This window comes from Hylobates moloch, unplaced genomic scaffold (assembly GCF_009828535.3).
Source record: "Hylobates moloch isolate HMO894 unplaced genomic scaffold, HMol_V3 SCAFFOLD_4, whole genome shotgun sequence".
NCBI lineage: Eukaryota > Metazoa > Chordata > Mammalia > Primates > Hylobatidae > Hylobates > Hylobates moloch.
Genome location: NW_026652279.1, coordinates 84,110,113 through 84,128,830, shown reverse-complemented (window position 1 = coordinate 84,128,830; position 18,718 = coordinate 84,110,113). Strand labels below are relative to the sequence as shown.

At 40.4% G+C, this 18,718-nt stretch overlaps 1 protein-coding gene across 3 annotated transcripts in view; it reads right to left on the bottom strand.

Moving 5' to 3' along the window:
* Nucleotides 1-18,718, bottom strand: part of SMAD9 (SMAD family member 9) — an 80,494-nt gene that overhangs the window by 36,670 nt on the left and 25,106 nt on the right. For all 3 annotated transcript variants that reach the window (XM_032150460.2, XM_032150461.2, XM_058437664.1), the window contains exon 2: nucleotides 3,105-3,702. In XM_032150460.2, the coding sequence (XP_032006351.1) occupies nucleotides 3,105-3,516 (412 nt within the window). In that variant the 5' untranslated portion in view covers nucleotides 3,517-3,702. The remainder of the gene's footprint in view (nucleotides 1-3,104; nucleotides 3,703-18,718) is intronic.

Here is an 18,718-nt window from a genome sequence, read left to right as displayed (position 1 = left end):
AAACTATCGCAAGGACAAAAAACCAAACACCGCATGTTCTCACTCATAGGTGGGAATTGAACAATGAGAACTCATGGACACAGGAAGGGGAACATCACATTCCGGGTACTGTTGTGGGGTGGGGGGTGGGGGGGGCGGGGACAGCATTAGGAGATATACCTAATGCTAAATGACGAGCTAATGGGTGCAGGAAATCAACATGGCACATGGATACATATGTAACAAACCTGCACATTGTGCACATGTACCCTAAAACCTAAAGTATAATAAAAAAAAAAAAAAAAAGAAACTTTTCACAGCAGTTTGACAGAGTTTCTAGTTTATATTTGTTTAAATAATTTTTAAAATTGGGCTTATATTTTCTAAGTCTTTTTAAAATTTCATTTGCCTAGTAATTTGTCTGTACTATAAAAGTATTCATTTGAAGGACTGGAAATTAAAAAAATAAAAACTGATGCCTCACCACACATAACTTGGAAAGCACTGAAGTCAGTTATTGAAGTGGATGTGTGAATGAAAAGAAAATGGGAATGCAGCCTTCAATGTATCTAAAATGGATGGCCAAAAAATGAGATTTCAAAGGCAAAACTTAAGCTTTATGATAAATAGGAACTCAGCAAACTTGTTTAACATTAACATTTTTATTACTCCTAAAATATTTACTTTAAATATGGATAGCTAACTAGATATAAAATCTACTTTTTCTATTAAAAAAAACACGAGTAAGAAAAACCTCTGTAACTTAAATATTACCTTAAATTAATATAATCTTTACCCATCTTTCCTTCTGGAAATTCACACCTAAATTATGATAAAATGAAACCTATTTACCACATGTAAAACACTCACACTACCATTCCTAAAAGAATCTTACAGAACATGAAAAACTAAAGGCCAGGTGTGGTGGCTCATGCCTGTAATCCCAGCACTTTGGGAGGACGAGGCAGGTGGATCACGAGGTCAAGAGATCGAGACCACCCTGCCCAACATGGTGAAACCCCATCTCTACTAAAAATACAAAAATTAGCTGGACATGGTGGCATGTGCCTGTAGTCCCAGCTACTCAGGAGGCAGAGGCAGGAGAATCGCTTGAACTGGGGAGGCGACAGTTGCAGTGAGCAGAGATTGCGTCACTGCGCTCCGGCCTGGCAACGGAGCAAGACAAAAAAACAAAACACATGAAAAACTAAAAGGTCAAATAGTTCTTTAAAATTAGGCTTTTGAATATTCAAAAGGAAAACCAGGTACATTTTACAAGATATTTCTTACAAGTTGTTAAATTTTACAACTACATTATTCAGGAAGAGAGAAATGATTTATTAATGAACATTTTTCCATTTGGGTATATTTTGGATGCTTAATAAAATTCAAATCTTTGAAACACAAAATGGAGTCAAGTCATTTTTGTTATAAGCTTAGACATTATTGACTTTTTTTTTAAGTAAGCAAAGAGAGTCAAAACAAAGCAGGGAAGAAGGGTGGAAAGCAACTCGCTCCAGGATTTAGGGGAAACGCATCAGATTTGCCAAGCATGTGGAACCTTCTAATACCTTCTCAGCCAGGGCCTCAGTCCCTGAATGGGCTGTGGGAGGCATCCACACACAGGTAGATGTTAAGTTCTGGGAGCTTGAAAGATCACTTAGCTAAGACTGAGGTAGGCTAGGCATGAATCACTTATTGGATACTGTTTTAAGGTTAACTGAACCTGCCTACCTAGACAGGACCATCTCTTCATTGGACATGGGCAATTTCCCTGAGCTAATGTGTCAGCACTTTGGTTTCTTGGGATGAGGCAGATGGCCAAAGAGAGAAAGCTCTCCTAAAACTGTGTTCTTGTGTGGAATGCCACAGAAACACTCAATCTAAGAGAATCACAGTGAAACCCTGTTATAGCCAGTGTGAAGGAACAAAGATAAACACCAGGCTTCTCCAAGAGGAGGAGGAAATATATACATATTTCTTACACACATATATATAATATACATACACACACACACACACACACAGGGGTGTGAAGAGTTTTAGAAGGATACTTTCCTATACAGTCATGCACTGTGTAATCATGTTTTGGTTGAGGGACCAACATACAACAGTGGTCCCCTAAGATTATGGTACTGTACTTTTGCTGTACCTCTTCTATGTTTAGATCTGTTCACATACATCCAATACCATTGTGGTTAGGATGGCCTACAGTATTCAGTACAGTAGCATGCTGTGCAGGGTAGTAGCCTAGTAGCAACAGGCTATACCATATAGCCTAAAGGTGTAGCAGGCTCATGGTTTGTGTAAGTACACTCCAGGGTGTTCACACAAGAAAGAAATTACCTACTGATGCATTTCTCAGAATGTATTTCCATCATTAAGTGATACCTGTCTGTACTTAAAACCATTTTTAAAAATAACTGCCTGGAATGATTTCCAGCAACTCTTTCATTGGCTGTTTTCAGACGTAGACATGAGATATCTTCTGCTTACCTGAACTTGAACAAAGTAGCAGCCAAAAACCCTGCCTTAGTTCAGTTTAGTACAGTTCAGTTCAGTTGTTTGGGCGGGGTGGGGGGGTGATGTTTAATTTTTACAGCTCATCATTATCAAGGCCATTTTAAAACCTTTCAGGACCCTAAGAACTGGTAAAAGATTATGTTGACTTGTCCCAGATACCTCAAAATAAAACTTTTATGGCAGTTTTCTCTCTTTGATTAGCCATCTGCCTCATTTTCAAAATCACACAAAGCTTACCAGCATAATGAAATCAAATGAAAGTATCTTCTTTCTAGATTTTTCTGACTAGTTTATCTTCATTCCTTCACACTGGCTATAACAGGGTTTTACTGCGATTCTCTTTGGATTGAGAATTCCTGTGGCATTCCAGGCAGGAATATCGTTTTCATGGGAACCTTCTTTCTTTGATTGGACATCTGCCTCCTTCCGGGAAACAAAATTCTGGACGAGTCCCTCAAAACTGAACTTCCCTCTCCTCTCTCTCTCTTAGCTCTCTCTCTTTTGGGAGAGGTCCCTGTCTGCTGGTGCCCCATCATTCTCCATCAATGGGGCACATGACCTTCACTCTGAAAATAAACCTCGACGTCGTAAAGACGACCCACCTGGAGTCTCCACCCGGCGGTAGTGGTAAGGGTTAATGCACACCTCTTTCTGCTTGGAGCCAAATGGGAACTCACAGCACTCCAGCGGCTTCAGCTCATGGTGGGACTGCAGATCCGGCCAGCGCCACACGCGACAGTAGATCACGTGGGGCAGGCCCTTGCGGTGGGACACCTGCAGCCGCCCGTCCAGGGAGCGGGGAATCGTGACGCATTTGCTGGGCTGCCCCGGGCAGCTGAGAGCCCTCTCCAGCTCATCCATGGCTCCCTTCTTCTTCTTTAACTTCTTCACTAGAGAGTCCACCGCCTTCTCTGCCCACTTTTCCTCTTCATCTCCTTGCTTCCAGCCTAGCAGTCTCTTCACTGCGGGGCTGGTGAAGGAGAAGAGGGAGCTGATAGGGGTGGTGGAGTGCATAAGAGGCCACAGCAGGCTCCGGCGCGTAGGGGAACCGCACAGCCCTTCACGGCAAAGTGGGCGGCGAGTAGCTCTCCAGGGGTGGCATAGGGACCAACCCACCCGTTCTTCTGGGAGCAGCTGGGACCAACTCAAGTTGCGAAGTGTGTTGACTTTCTCCTAAGCCCTTGAACAGGCTGGCCAACTCTGGAAAACACGACAAGACTTCAATTAGCTCAATCAGGGTAACATTCAGAAAAAGTTGAAGTTGGATAGAAAGAGGTAATCTACACCTGCAGTCCCAGCTGCTCAAGTGGGAGAATGGCTCGAGCCTCAGAGGTCAAGGCTGCACCACTGCACTCCAACCTGAGCAACAGAACCAGGCCCCAAAGTTGGATAGAAGGGAAAAAACATTCTTCAAATGTTTTAATTTGAAAACTGTTGTCTTTGACTCTGCCCTCTCCTGTATTCCCTATATCCAGGTCTCAGGTCATTCTGCCCTCAAAGTCTTTGGAGTTTGTCCCTTTCTCTCCATTTCTGCCGACACCTGAGGTCTGACCCATCATACCACTTCCCTGAAGTAGCATCTCTCTTTCTCTTTTTCAATTCGAATCCACTTACTCCCAAACACAGCTCTTATCATTTTCCCATTTAAGAAATGACAGTGGCTCCTTGGTCTCCCAAGTGTAAACTCCTCTGCCTGGGTTTTTCCACGGCCTCCATAATCTGCCCTCAACATGAGTATGTTCTTTCTTTCTCATTTTTAGTTTCTACAAGCAATCCATCTTCTTGTAGAAAATAAATACTAATGAAAAGAAAAGAAAAAAAGGATCGTGAATAATCTCACCACTCCTGGACAGCCACTCTTAACATAGTCTTCCAAACTACTTTTCAGGACAGCGGCTCTCAAAGTGTGCCCCAAGGATCCATCCCTGGGAGTCCCTGAGATCCTTTTAAGAAGACTATGAGGTTCCCTCTTTTCCAATTACTTATTTGTGTGAACTAACTTCACTTCACATACTTCAGCCAAAACAACATAGTACAATAGAGTATATAGAGAAACAGATGACAATCTAGGTGCCATTTATTAAGCCAAGTATTAAATAGATTTGCAGTAATATAAAACAATAATACTCTTCTCAATAACTTTTTTGAAAACAATGTTTTAAATAAAAGTATTTTATGTTAATATAGTTTTTTAATGAATCAATCAATATTTTTAAATTTCTTAGTTTCAATTTTTAAAATGGTAAAAATTGATAGATACAGCCCACAGAAGCAAGAGATCTTTGGAGTTCTCAGTAATTTTTAAAAGTGGAAATTTTCAAGACCCAAATGCATGAGAACTGCTTTTCTAGAAATTATATACTATCACACACAAATATATACACAAAAAAGCACAGCTGTCACATTTGTTATTTGGCCTAAAATCAGCTTAATTCTTCTTTGCCCTGTCATCCACAGATGTTCTTTCCCGGTTATTCAGCAGTCTCATTTAAATTTCCTGAGGTAGAACTGTATTTCCTCTTCTGTGAAACAGTTGGCTTAAACAAAACCTCCTCCTTCTTCCAGATTTTAGAAACCAGCTACCTCATTAACGTTTAAAGTGGCTGGCTGGTAACATTTTGGAGTAAGCTGACTCAAGTATTTTGGGATCTTGGAATCAATGTAGCTTATAATCTCCAACAATTGTTTAATATGCATTAAATACAATTTTCTCCTTTGCTTCCCTGGAGGGCAAGCTGTACCTTTCCGAGTCCAATTCTATAAACTTCTTTCGAACAAAGATGCCTTATAATCCCCTGCTAGGGTGATCATTATCGGGCACCTCAGGTGAGGAGGATGGCAGCATGGTCCCACAATAACGGATGAAATTTAATGAGTATAAAGCAATAATCACATCACTTTATTCCTCATCTGGGCTTTATCTGGCATTGTACAGAGATAAACTATGACAAAAGGGAGAGTTGAGAGCTCCACAGCTGCTCTTTTTCGCTTGGCAGTTTGACTTACACTCAGTTTTATTTGGAAAGGTTGATTTTGTGGCTTAACAATCATGAATTTATAAAGTATATTTAAGTCACTGTGTTCGAGTTCTGTTTACTTAATCTAGTCAGGCTGCCTTAAAGCAATGGCTGAAGAGGGTTAGAAGCTTTAAGGAGAAGTCTCATGATAGAATAACCTGAACCCCAAAAGAGTTGTGAATTCTGCTTAGTTTTACATGGAATTCATTATTAGTAAGTTGTAGTACAGATCTTTAAGCTGAGGTCAGTCGTAGAGAAAAGCTTCTTATAAAAACACTCAGCAGAGTTAAACCAAATACACCTTTTAGAAACTTTTGCTCCATGAAACAAGTAACAGTTCCCTAAACCAGGTTTTGTTTGGTTCTGTGGATGCCTATTTACCAATGGCATGTGAAATCAATTTATTGGAACAAAACAGCTTTTGTACAAACAACACAACAAAACAGACTTTACTGCAGAGCAGCTGACAAAAAATAATAAGTATAATAATAATCATTTCATTAAAAATTTTCATTCACAGGTATGTGCTGTGTGTGTGTGTGTATGTGTGTGTGGTGTATGTGTCCAGGGTTACAATGGAAAATGTACTTGTTAAGTTGGGTTACAATAAAAAAAGTTTGAAAAGCACTACTCCTAAACCATACATTTTGCTTCAAACTGTCTGAGGTTTACCTTGATGAGTGACCTTCAGTGGCCACCACACTTTCTCTGGGGAATTCCCAACTAGTCACGAATCTAGGGTCTGAAACACCTCGGCTCTCTGCAGACCGATCTCACTGACACATTTCAAATCATTACAGTGGTTGGTCTCAAGACAGTTCCAAAACTGTGATTTTACTGCTGCAAGATACCGCTCCTGTCCCATTAAACACAAGCCCTTACATTGAGGGAGGCCCCGAAGAGTTAAATTTAGAACTTCAAGAGTGATAAACACCCAATTCACAACAGTGGCCTCCAGGTAGGCTAGAAATAGAAAAGATCAAAAAGATTTTAATTAGGCTGACTGGTGGGTATACAAATGTTCAAAATATTATTTTCTATGCTTGTTTGTATGCTTGGCATATTTTTAATAGAAAAATTAATTGTAAAAAATGAATCATGCCAGGTGTGGTGGCTTACAGTCTGGGTTCCAGCTACTCAGGAGGCTGAGGTGGGAGGATCACTTGAGCCCAGGGGTTTGACTCTGCAGTGAGCTATGACTGCACCACTACACTACGGCCTGGATGGCAGAGACCCCATTTCCCTGTCTAGGTTGTTTCTATTTATCCAGGCAGTGCACTTCAGGGTTCATAAAGGTTATTCATTCTCATTCCTATAATGTGGCCACTAGCAGAACAAAGGGCCTCCCTGTTTGTCTCCAGGTGGTCATCACCCTGACATTAACAGTGCAAGTTTGTTCAGTTGTATCAACCTGGCTCCGAACAGCTTTCCATCATCAGAGAACTGAAATGCCCACAGACTCTAAGCTCTAACCTACTGTCATCTCCTGGTAACTCCATGGCCCAGGTTCACCATAACAAAACAGAGCAGCCTCAGAGCATTCACTGAAAAAAAACTAGTTGCAAAAACAGGAGGAGGGGCGATTAATATTTCTCTCAGTTACTACATTTCTAAAAAGTGCAAAGAAGAATGAAACAAACAATAAGTGAGCCCAACCTGAGGGGGCAGAAAGTCTGGAAAGATTCCTGAGAGGATAACTGGGCTGCACTTAAAAGGATTTAAATCACAGTTAAAAATAAATAAATAAACTGGCCAGGCACAGTGGCTCTCGCCTGTAATGCCAGCACTTTGGGAGGCTTTGGCGGGCAGATGGCTTGAGCTCAGGAATTTGAGACCAGCCTGGACAACATGGTGAAACACCATCTCTACAAAAAATACAAAAGTTAATTGGGCGTGGTGGTGGGCACATGTAGTCCCAGCTTCTTGAAAGGCTGAGGCAGGAGGATCGCTTGAGCCTGTGAAACGGAAGTTGCAGTGAGTCATGGCTGTGCCACTGCACTCCAGCCTGGGCAACAGAGGGAGACCCTGTCTCCAAAAATAATAAAAATAATAAAAAATAAAAATATAAACTGTGGTGGATTAGGATAATTTTCTAAGATTTTTTGGTGTGGTATAGTCTCACTTTTGTAAGAAGATCGTGTATCCCTGTCACAGATCAACTGTGTGCTCTTAGGCACGTCATGCTGTCTCTCTGCACTCCACCCCCTCCTCATTTGCAGATCAAGACAAGGCTCAGCCTCCAGGGAAGGGTGTTTCTGGGCGATGGGTCCATGACTCCATGGCTGTTGGCTGGATGCGTCACATGGGATCTCAAGACTTGCTCAGCTGTTTTGATGCTATTGGGACTGCCCGTGGTAGTCCGAGCGCGACCTTCACTCATGACACTTCACAGCACAGAGCAGGGCAAAACAACAACTCTGACACGGCTATCAAACTGACCCTGTTAATAACAAATATCACCTACCAACATGAACCAATTCCCACTTTGCTCTCCAGCTACTTGTTTCATTTTAGTATTAATTACTGCAAAGGAGTAAGAGTAAAAACATATACTGGGCGTTCCTGTGTTTGAAACCATTGGTCAGTGCGTGATTAGCGTTCATAAGCCCAGATCCCCCACAGAGCCTCCCGCTGGCCCTTAGAGCTTTCCTTCTTTGGGCACAGAGAAAAAACACCATGACTGTCCTTTCTTTGGAAAGGACACACTTCACACACTTGCAGCATAAAAACAGTACTTTTTTCTTTTCCTGGCATTGAGTTTTACAATAAATCCCAACTGAGTAAGAAAACAACTTCTCATTTTCGAGTCTTTTAAATAAACAAGCCCACTTAAAAGAAAAGCAGCACTGACCACATGCATACACCATGATTTAAGTGTACATAATTCCACACTAAAAAACAATTTACCCGGCTGGGTAACAGTTCAGGAGACATAAGCTTTTTTATTTTAAGTTGAGGGTTTTAAATCCAGCTCCCATTAGCAGTTACTGAAGATTATTTCCACTCAGTTGGTCTCCTTGGAAGGTTCAGTTGGTGATTTTAATACTGAAGAAAATACAATTTTAAAAATACCGTTTAAGATGGAGCATTCCTAAGCCCTGGGCACATGGAACCTTTGAGCAATCCTTCACGGGCACTGCTTTTGGGTCAATGTGGCCAAGGCCTCCATCACCTACCAGGCTGCACAATGCGGTCAGCCCAGGGGGTCAGGGAGCACTTGTTTGTTCTGCGAGGGCCTAGCCCAGAAACAATCACCACGATAAAACATCATGATTTCCTTATTTGTTTTTGTCTTTTAATTTTTCAAACTTATCAATTTTGACCCTCTAATCCACGACCAGCGTTAAGTATACCTTGGTATCTATAAAACCGTTTACTAACCAATTTAGAAAGTGAACACATTTGCTGAAGGAACATTTAACTCCCTCCAAGAAACATATTGTTATCTAGACTATTTCTGCAGCACTTTTTGTACACTGGTAATTAATACAGCCATAATAAATGCTTATTTTACTTTATAATAACTTATTTATACTTTACATACAAGTATAAAACTATGTCCAAAAGGACTTCTTTCTAGAAAACAGCTGACTGTTATTATCACCATTGGCACACATATATCATGTCTTATTACCGTAAAACTTGAGAAGAAACTGGGCTTAAAACACACATACACACACACACACACAGACACACATATATTTAATTCAAATTTGTCCTCACTTAAAGTAGCCTGGCATTCCCATATGTCCCAAATGAGTAGCAATCATAAGCTGTATTATAAGATATAAATAATCACTTTATGCATTTACCAGTTTAGTACCACGCGGTTGGATACACATAGAAATGGTATCATAATTTCACCTTCTGGAAGGAGACTTTTCTAGCTGTATTCTGAGGTTTCCTAAATATCCATGAAGGGTCAGTTCTAGTTCTCTGGAATACCTTTGGCCCACAGCACCAAAGAAGACAACAGAGACACAGTTGTTTGTAATGGGAGCTCTATCTAGGGGGCCGTAGAGAGATTCCAAGGCATCTGTGGACATTTGAATTGTGTGCTCATTTTGGGTGACTGCACAAATACTGAGTTTTTCTACAGTCCATAGGTATTTGTCTTTAAATTCTCAAAAGAGCCTGTGACCCCCAAAAGGTTAAAAAAACAACAACAACACTGAATTAGAAAAAGGGTGAAAAGGAGAAAGAGTGAGAAGGGGACTAAGCTAAAGGGACTGTAGAGAGTAGCTGACTGTTCTCACTATGCGGGTACTAGGAAGAGCCTGGAAGGATTACAGTGCATGGAGATCATGAGAAGAAGGTAGACGGGAGAGAGGCAGATGGCCAATGCATATTGACTATCTTCATGATAAGTGCCTTAAGTACATTTACTCACCGAATCACTGTCACAGCTGCATGTGCTCATTAACCCCACTTGACATGTGAAGAAACCAAGGTACACAGAGATTAAGTATCTTGCAAAGGTCACACCGCTAGTAAGCCAGGATTCAGACCCTGCAGTCTGGCTCCATACATCCTAAGCCACTGCACCATAATCCCGCTCCCAAAGGACATGGGAGGAAAGCAACCTGGGTGCATCCCCTGACAAGGTGAGATGGACAGCAAAAGACCCCCTGAACCCAAGGCTGGGCCTGAGCTGTACTGAAATGCAGGAGGATGGGAGATGGAGCCCAAATGGCGGAAATGTGAGAGAGAAGCCCTCCAAGATCTCCTCAATCTCCAAAACGCTGTGGCTCTAAAGGGGCAGGAAGCACAACAGAGAGGTTGGCTCTGTCTCCTAAAGGAAAGGACAAACCCGAGCTGAGCTGCATGTCAGCCTCCATTCACTCATTCACATATCTCAGCAATGGCCCTGATATGAATGCCTGTCATGTGCCACGCCCTGCCCAGTGGGGAGCAAAGCAGACATGGCCCTTGCCCTTACAGGGCTTAGAAACTGTCTGGATATGAAACATGTAAATATTAACAAGCCATGAAATCTTATGCAGGAACAAACATGATTGTGGGGCCAGGGACCTGCTTGGACTTCCTGGTGAAGACCCCTTGAGGTGACAATGAGATCAAGAGGACGAGAAAGTGCGGCCACTCCAAGGGCTGCAGAGTGAGACCTCCAGAGAAAAATGCCAAGAGGGTGGCACAGGGGTGGAGAGAATTCCATGCATTTGGGTAACTGGAGGAAAAACTGTGGCCAAGGAAGAGTGGGCAAGGGTGTGAGTGGCTGGAAGTGAGCCAAGAAGGGAAGACACGAGTGTCCTGCTGGAGCTGGAAAGCAGCATATGGAAAATGGGTTTTATCTAAAGTGCAAAGGGGAGCCTTTGAATGGGTTTTCTTTTTTTTTTTTTTTTTTTGTAGAGACGAGGTCCAGGCTGGTCTTGAACTCCTGGACTCAAGTGATCCTCCTGCCTCAGCCTCTCAAAGTGCTGGGATTATAGGCATGAGCCACCATGTCCAGTTTGAATGAGTCTGAAAAGCAAAGAACTTAAATGATCTGACTTGATCTTTTTTATTTTTTTTTGAGATGGAGTCTTCCTCTGTCTCCCACGCTGGAGTGCAGCAGCGTGATCTCAGCTCATTGCAACCTCCACCTCCTGGGTTCAGGTGATGCTCCTGCCTCAGTGTCCTGAGTAGCTGGAATTACAGGTGTACACCACCACACCCAGATAATTTTTGTATTTTTAGTAGAGATAGGGTTTCGTCATGTTAGCTAGGCTGGTCTCGAACTCCTGACCTCAGGTGGTCCACTCGCTTCGGCCTCCCAAAGTGCTGGGATTATAGGTGTGAACCATTGCGCCTCGCCGACTTGATCATTTTTAAGTGATCATCCTAGCTGCTTATATGGAGAATAGATCAGATGGCGGAGCAAGTAGAAAACAATGTAGAAGGACAGGTGAGAGAGCTGGGAGACCCGGCAGAGGTGGCAGTTACTAGGAAGGTGAGGTCAGCGTGTTGTGTTTTGTTTAAAGATGAGGCTTCTAGAGAGAATCTTACTCATTTTACTGATTATCCATACAAAGGGGAGATGCATGTGGCAAAAGATGGAAGTGGGACAACAGAAGGGAAGAGGAGTAAACAGGAGCAGATACAGGCAGGTTTGTCTATCTGGTCACAGGATGATGAGGGTGTTCCCTCTAAAAACTCCAAGGTTGCAGAGAAGTTAGTGAGACAGGCAGCAGGAGGGGTGACAGATTTGAGGAGCAAGGAAAAGGTGGGAAGTAGCCACAGTGTGGGGAAGCAGAAGTGTGTTCTGCATAGAAAACAAAAGGCAAACTCCAGCAGGGGCCCATCAGCCAGAAGGGCTGACAACAAAGCCACTGCAAGGGTCCCACTCTGAGGAGTTTCAGAAAAAGGAGCACCACTCTCAGAATAAATGAGCACTGCTGTTTCAGGGTGTTCAGCCTGCAACCAGAGTTGGTTACGGTTATGGTTTGGCTCTGTGTCCCCACCCAAATCTCATCTTGAACTGTAGTCCCCACTTGTGGAGGTAGGGATCTGGTGGGAGGTGACTGGATCATGGGAGAAGATTCCCCTCTTGCTGTTCTCGTGATAATGAGTGAGTTCTCATGAGATCTGGTTGTTGGTAAGTGTCTGGCGCTTCCCCCTTCTCTCTCTTTCCCTCCTGCCGCCATGTAACATGTGCCTTGCTTCCCTTTCACCTTCTGCGATGATTGTAAATTTCCCAAGGCTCCCCAGCTATGTGAAACTGGAAGTCAATTAAACCTCTTTTGTTTATAAAGTACCCAGTCTCAGGCTGTTTCTTTATAGCAGTGTGAGAATGGACTAATACAGCTTACTGCTGGACTCTTTTCACCTTTATGATACAGAAGGTGACCAGAGCTGGATAAAGAGGCAGAAGAGCCAGGCAAGTATTTGGGCACTTATGTATAACAGATGCAAAAATATCACTGCAATCAACTCCCAAATCATACATTGATCACATGATGATGAAAGTAGGCGGTGCTCTCAAGTGGGAAAAAAACAACACTCCTAAATATGTTTTGTGATGTGCGTGACACTTGGCACCTGGAAGTGAGGAAGTGGGGAGACATTCTGAAATAGGAATACAGAGTGTTTGTGTGCTTTACTAAAGGATGTGATTAACTTGATCGTCCTTTGAACCCTTTTAATATAATAGCTTAGAGAGGAAGGGAAAACACTTCCATGTGCCTGAGAGGATGCACATGAAACTGACCACATTTGTTGCCTTTGGAAAGGGAACGTGGCCACAGGAGAAGAAGGGTGGAAGACATTTCAGTTTGCATTTTGTATCAACTGAAAAATGCCTCCCAAGTCAGAAAAATTACAATAGAAAATTGAGGATGGCAGAAAAGTGGGGAATAGGTTGCCCACTGTCTTTCCAAACACTGCTTCTGCTTCAGAAGAAAAATCATAATTGAATTTATTCCTGAATAAACATTTTATTAGCAAAGATTCATTTTTCCCACCCTTCCTCAAAATGCTTTGAAGCAGTATAATATGATTAGTGTCTCTGGGGTGCCCACATATTCTGGTCCAGCTCTTGTTAAGGCCACAGGAACACTGGGTTTCCTGTATTCATCAGAAAGTTGTGTGCTACTTACTTTAAAATGTGGCTCCATGTTTCCTTCATGCTCAAGATAAGTCTTGCACTTTCCAGTTAGACAGCAGGCAGTGACCACCTTACTAACAGGGACAATCCATTCATCACGAGCTCCTACTTGTCCTAAAACTCTAATTAAATTGCCAGAACTCAGCAGAAAAGCGAGAAAACAGAAGCAAAATGGGCCTTTAACTCATAGAACAAAGCGGCCCATGTTACTTAAAGACAATTCTTAATATAGATCTCCCTCTAACAGGCTTTTTTATTTTTATTAGAGTGCTTTGATTGAAATTTTATGTATACACAAAATTATATCATTATATTACTGACAATGAAATCATTTCTTCCTTCCCTACTCTATTTGTAACTCTTAATGTGTTTATAAAACATCCCACATTCTCAAGGAGAACAGCATCAAGGCCAACTATTTTAGCATGAATGATTTATCAATCACAAAATGTAGATCCTTAGAAATCTATTTTTATTGAATTGTTTATCATCTGGTAAATAATGATTGCCCTTAAAAAGAACCAAACCTCTTATACTTTGGCAACCTCAAAAAGAATACCCCAGATCTTATGCAACATCATAAGGCGTCCTTACTCCAGCAATTCTGACCCATGAAAATCTAAGTTTATCAAAAATATAAACTTAGGAAAGATTATTTGTCTTATGAAATAAGTCATAATACATGTAAAAATATGATTCAATTTACAAAAATCTGATTCACAGACAGCTTTTTCAGGAATAAATATCCTTTTATTCAATAAACATTTACACCAAGCTCTTGCTGTGTAACTGCTAATTTTACTTCGAAAGGAATATCTAATTTTTTTCTTTCTTTTTTGTTTTCTAAAGGCATATTTAATTTTTTGGTCAGAAAAAATCTATACCCTTTAGTAAAATTAAGAGATCTCATTTACATTTCTACTCTCAAAATATAACTCTAACTTTTAAAACGTATTGTGCTTATCTTTTCATCTACATGTTCTGGAAGGGCCCTGAAGAATATCACTGTAAAACAAATCAAATTAGTTTTGAGGACACTTTATTTCATAACTCTTTGCCCATCAAAACACCAAGCATCCTTAAAACTCTAAGAATTATACAACTGTTCCAGCTTTTTGGTAAACAATGCTGCAAGCAATATTTTATTGATGTAGTCAATGAACCAGTTTTTTTCAATGTTCCCAGCATGTCCTTCAGAAAACAGATAAATTGTATTTTTCTAAATATCAGACGATACCCAGGTGGAACAGCTTAGCTTGAATTTGGAAGAGATATTTCTCTTTGTTTAAAGTAGGTGTTTAAAATTGGTTTTGTAGGTAACTAGGCACATTCAACTTTCTTCCCATTGTTGTAAAGTCACCTCAGGAGAGTTTGGATGCCCTTTTTAAACTCTGATGCCTGTTTGGGAACCAGAGAAATGAGCTCCCCTCCAACCACACATGTATGCACTCGTACCGTCTCTCCCTTTCTCTTACCCCCCACTCTCCCCTCTCCACACCCCCATGACCCCTATCTCTCTCAAAATCAATGCAGTTCAGCCAAAACAGGAGGAATGTGAGCTGGTGGCAGAGCAGGAACAGTGCATCACAGACACACCACAGACTACAGAGCATGTTCTTCAAAACGTTCCCTATTTTTCATTCAGAATCTCTCATATGCTAACTCACAAGTCACTTTTATGGGGCTTACTAGAAAATGTATTAACTTCACTCCAGCCTGTAGTTCATGGTGGTAAAACCAACAAATGACCTTTCGCTTTTCCTCCTTCCCGTTTTGGTCCTCTGAGAAATACAAATCCTAAGAAGAATGAATGGCCATTTTGCCTAGCCCTACTAAAAACATGTTACTATCTTTCCTTGTGCTTAGGAGTAGAGATTATTTCTAAAAAGCCCTTTAAAACCTCCTTGCGGAAGACATCCTGACATACTTCTCAACACTTTCATTCATTCTTTGATTCAGTCAACAAGTATTTATGGAGACTCTATCATGCACCGGGTGCTGTGGCATGAGCTATACTTTCCCAGATTCAAAATCTCCATTACCTAAGGAATAAGAACGCTAAGTCATGATGCCATTAGCCTGCTTCAAATATTCAGAGTCTTAAAAATGTAATAAAAGATTGGGGAGGTGCTATTTCTGGCCTTACTAAATGGTTTATTAGGTGAGGGGGGAGATGTGCTGCTTTGTTTTATTTTGTTTTCATTTAAACATAGGTGGCAACAGAGTGATTTCATTGTAGAGAGTCTAAAACTCTGGGCCAAGCCAGAAGTAATGTATTTTCTTCATTACACCTGGCCTAGTAAGCCCCAGAATCTGTAACTGGCACCCACAGGACAGCTTCCCTGTTCCCTAGGTCAGCACTGGATGGACTCTAGGGCATAAGCTGGAGCTAATCCAACTTGCTATATTTTTCTCCAGGTGGAAGTCTGAAAATGTAGTTATGGTGTAACTGAGGAAATGACAACAATTAGGCCCTAATCCTGCTGCACTATCATTCATCTGCTCCTTCCATCTGGCATCTGTTAAATGCTACAGTCCCACCACACAAACAAGCACTTCTTTAGATTTGCAGTTTGGATTCTTAAGGTTGGGAAAGAATTCCAGAAATTAAAAACAAAACAAAACCAAAAACTGAATCTGTCCTGGAGTAACGGTGAGCTCATCCATTGTAATGAGCTCTGTACCTTCTCAAGCCAGAAAAACACACAGAAAATGACAGAGTACAAGACCATGTTGAAATATTTTTGTCAATGACGATGGTAGTATTGTTGAAATACACATAAAATGGTATTAATGGGTGACTAGGCTTCATTGTACCACTGACTTGAAAACTTAAACTGGAGCCACTCAGGTCAGACAGATGTTAAGGAAAGAACCTTACAAAGTCACGGAGGATACATATCCTATGAATAATGAAGTTGGTCATTGCACAGAGCACAAATTCTTCCTATGTCGATTTAGTCACTGAATGTAGATGAACAAGTAGATTTTTATGTGCTAAGGAGTCATGAAACACAGCAAAAGCCAAGAGAGAATACACCAGCCTATCAAAGCACCACCCTAGCAAGTGCAAAGAAAATATCAGAAAAGACATTCTCAACCTTAAAAATTATGGAAAAGCCCACAAACTAACTACACTAAGTTCTTCCTGTGTCGCTTCAGATATTAAAAACCATATTTTGAAAAAATCAACCAAAATTTTCCACTAAACCATCTGCTTTTATAAATTTAACCATCATTTGTGCTTTAAAGTTGACATCACCAACTGTCCAGAAACATTCCAGTCTTCTGAGAGTGAAATGGATCGGACTACATCAGGAACGACGGAGCTGTTTTCTCAGTAGGTTTAAGTTTTACTAAGTAGATAACTTATCAGTGATGCTTAACTTTAAAATAATCCAGCACGAAGCCACAACTGACATAGATCAATAGTTGTAACCTTGAGCAGCAAAGCAAAGAGAATAATAAGCAAGAAGTACTTTTAAGAAAATGTGAAGACATTCCTATGCAAAATCTCAATTAGAATATAAGACAACTCAGCATTCTCCAGTCTTCTAGAAACACTGGCACTTTTGGGGGCCAGAAATGTTTAGTTATAGAATTAGAACATTAAGTAAAAATCATTAAAATATCTTCATATAATTTACTAACTTAATAGACTTCTTGTAGAAAACAAATTTGGTCTGCATTGGCAAGTGTTGATAAGAATGTGAATAATAAGAATTTATAGAAACAGTCGGTTCAAGAACTTTGGAAATAATTTGCCATTATCTTGTAAAGTTGAAATTTGTATATTATAAGACATAGCAATTCCACAACAAAGTATATAACCTAGGCTAGTTTCCAAACATCAGGTAGAAATGATTAATGAAACCAATTCATTGGATCTCAACCAGCATTTTAAAAAATGGACTAGATTTTATCAGTCATTGTTGATAGTAGGGAAAAATACTACTTCTTGAAGTTTTTGAAGAGATGAATAGAGGTATTTGTGTATATGTCCTATTGGATTATAGTTTTGTTTTTTTTAATTGAAAGCCACTTCCCTAAAGAAACTATTGTACATATTCTGTGGAGAGTAATATATATATATATATATATAAACCACTGCACATACTAGAATATTCATAGCAGCATTATTCAAAAAAGCAAAAATCTGAAAATAACCCAAATATCCATCGACTAGAGGATGGATAAATAAATGATGAAATAAGCTTACAATTGAATTTCATATAGTAATAAAAACATATTAATGATATCCACAGATTAATCTTAGAAATATAACATTTAGTGAAAAACAGCAGGGCCTAGAAGATGACATAGAGTATGAAATCATTCTTATAAAGTTTAAAAAGAAATAAACACTAAGTATCCTAGAGATACATATGTGATTAAATTTCATTTTAAAAATCAAGACAATAAAAACACAAAATTCAGAAATTAATGCTTCTGAGCAGAAGGCAGGGGAGTAGCCCAAGAAGAAGATGTGGCATTAGTATGTTATACTGTCACATTATGTGTTGTATTATTATAATATTCCATCATAATTTTTGTAAGTGTGCTACATATTCTTTTGAATGTATCAAATATTAAAAAATATTTTAATTAATTTAAAACAAAATCCTAGACAATTTTATGTAACATGGTCCCTGCTGTTAACAATATTTCTTACCAGATATAAGTTCAACAAAAGTTCAAAGATTAAGAAAAAATAAGAATCTTAATCCATAACTAGAATAGCCTTAGAACAATGAATAAGAAGGTTAAGAACAGTATTTATTGGGCAACCGCTATGGTTTGATATGGTTTGGCTGCGTCCCCACCCAAATCTCATCTTGAATTGGAGCTCCCATAATTCCCACATGTGAGAGGGACCTGGTGAGAGATAATTGAATCATGAGGGCAGTTTCCCCCATACTGTTCTCTTGGTAGTGAATAAGTCTCATGAGATCTGATGGTTTTCTAAGGGGTTTCCTCTTTCACTTGGCTCTCATTCTCTCGTCTGCTGCCATGAAAGACGTGCATTTTGCCTTCCACCATGATTGTGAGGCCTCTTCAGCCATGTAGAACTACGAGTCCATTAAGCCTCTTTTTCTTTCTAAATTACTCAGTCTCTGGTATGTCTTTATCAGCAGTGTGAGAACAGACTAATACAACAACTCATAAAGTTACAAAACTAACACATGGAACAATTAGTGAGGAGCCCAAGAATGAAATTATTCGTTATAGACTAGAAACTCTTTCCTGGCTCCGTATCATCATTCCTGTCTCCGTATCTTCATTCCTGTCTCCGTATCATCATTCCTGTCTCCGTATCTTCATTCCTGTCTCCGTATCTTCATTCCTGTCTTTCTGCTTCCTGACCTCTTCCTCTCTCCTCTTTTAGGTCCAGTCACCTCCATGGAGTCCTCCCGATCCCCTGCCCGATGCTTTGTACTTATCATATGTCACTTATCCTGTGTGGCATCACACTGATTGAGGTCCCAGTGGAGAACCCCACCTCCCCTGGAGCCTGTGATTCCTTTAGCCCCCAAGTGACGTCTCACTGAGAAATGCAAATGATGCCATGAAAAAGACAGCAGTGAACCAGCCCTTGTAG